Source organism: Pseudophryne corroboree, chromosome 1 (assembly GCF_028390025.1).
Source record: "Pseudophryne corroboree isolate aPseCor3 chromosome 1, aPseCor3.hap2, whole genome shotgun sequence".
Classification (NCBI taxonomy): domain Eukaryota; kingdom Metazoa; phylum Chordata; class Amphibia; order Anura; family Myobatrachidae; genus Pseudophryne; species Pseudophryne corroboree.
Genome location: NC_086444.1, coordinates 858112867 through 858114199, shown reverse-complemented (window position 1 = coordinate 858114199; position 1333 = coordinate 858112867). Strand labels below are relative to the sequence as shown.

The 1333-nt window shown below is 51.4% G+C and overlaps 1 protein-coding gene across 1 annotated transcript; it reads left to right on the top strand.

The window, feature by feature from the left end:
- The first annotated feature begins 320 nt into the window (after positions 1–320).
- On the top strand, positions 321–1096 carry TMSB10 (thymosin beta 10). Its single transcript, XM_063956041.1, is given in 3 exon segments — positions 321–443; positions 758–871; positions 1056–1096. Coding segments are annotated over 2 exon segments (141 nt in total). The 5' UTR covers positions 321–443; positions 758–771.
- The last annotated feature ends 237 nt before the right edge of the window (positions 1097–1333 follow it).

The following is a 1333-nucleotide window of genomic DNA, read 5'->3' as shown; positions in this document are numbered from 1 at the left end:
CCTGTGGTGAAACACCTTTCTTATCCATTACCTGTTCAACACAGGTGCCGTCAATCATAAATTAAGAGAAAAGTCCAGAAGCAGAGCATTGTGTCCCTCCTGGAGAGGGTCATGTTGGGAGGTATGCTGCCTGTCATAGCAGTGCTGCTGCCATTGTTCTCCTGCTTCTAAGTTCTGTGTAACACATGTGTGTCTGATGATCTGATCATGACTTGTTCCGACCCAGCAGCAGCAGCCGGCTGGGCGTGTGATAGGGGCTGCAGTGCACCTCCCACGCTCTGCCGACAGCACCGTGCTCTCCCAATGATGTGCCGCCATGACGTAGCGATGGGCTGGGTGCCATATATAAGCCAGTGTCCGGCGATATCTGCCCATTGTTCCTCTACTGAGAGCAGCGGCTTGCTGACGCGCTGAGTGACCGTCTCTGCTCCGTGCACTGCCAGGTGAGTGGGCGCTCAGGATGCTGCACGCTCATTGCCGCTATAGCTATTACAGCCGATGGCTGCGCTGCATATACTCTGATCGGTAAATATCTCCCTCCCTCCCTGCCTGCTGCCGGGCTCTCCGGTAGTGGGTGTGATGTGTGGGTTCTGCGTAGTCGCATAGGCTGCGACTTGGCAAATATCATGGCGCCAATACGTTTGGCAATGCCTCAGTGTGGGGTACTAGCTGACCCAATCCCTCCTACACATAACGGAGGCAGCTCCGGTCCCCCTCCACCCACGTCCTCACCGGCCCCCGCATTGCTGTTTTGCAGACCAAAATTCCAAAATGGGAGACAAGCCGGACTTGGGGGAGATCGACAAGTTCGACAAATCCAAGCTGAGAAAGACGGAGACCCAGGAGAAGAACACGCTGCCCACAAAAGAGAGTAAGTAATCTGTGCCCCACCTCCCCAGTCACACCCTGCGTTATCTCCCTGGGGTGCCTCATCCTGCCCTGCTCTCATCTGGGTGGGGTTTTCATTCAGCCGTTTTAAACGTGTGTGAGGGAGGGGGGGTCTCGAATTAAAATATGTATTTGCCATAATTGGTATTTATTTCTTAATCTCGCAGCAATCGATCAAGAGAAAAGCAATTAACTGACTTGTACCTGAGACCATCACCACCACACCCCAACTATGGCTTGAGAATGCGGTCTCTCCTGTGTTAGAGATCTGAGTGCACTGTGAATGAAAAGGGTAACCAATTACATGTTGGACTGTGGAATGCCAAAAATGAAAGGGAATTTTCTGTGTTAAATTGTCTTCCCTCTTGTTCACTGTTTGTCAAATGGAATAAAAACACTTTGTGCAATAAGATGTTCTTGAGCCTGTGCGTTCACTTAAGTTGCC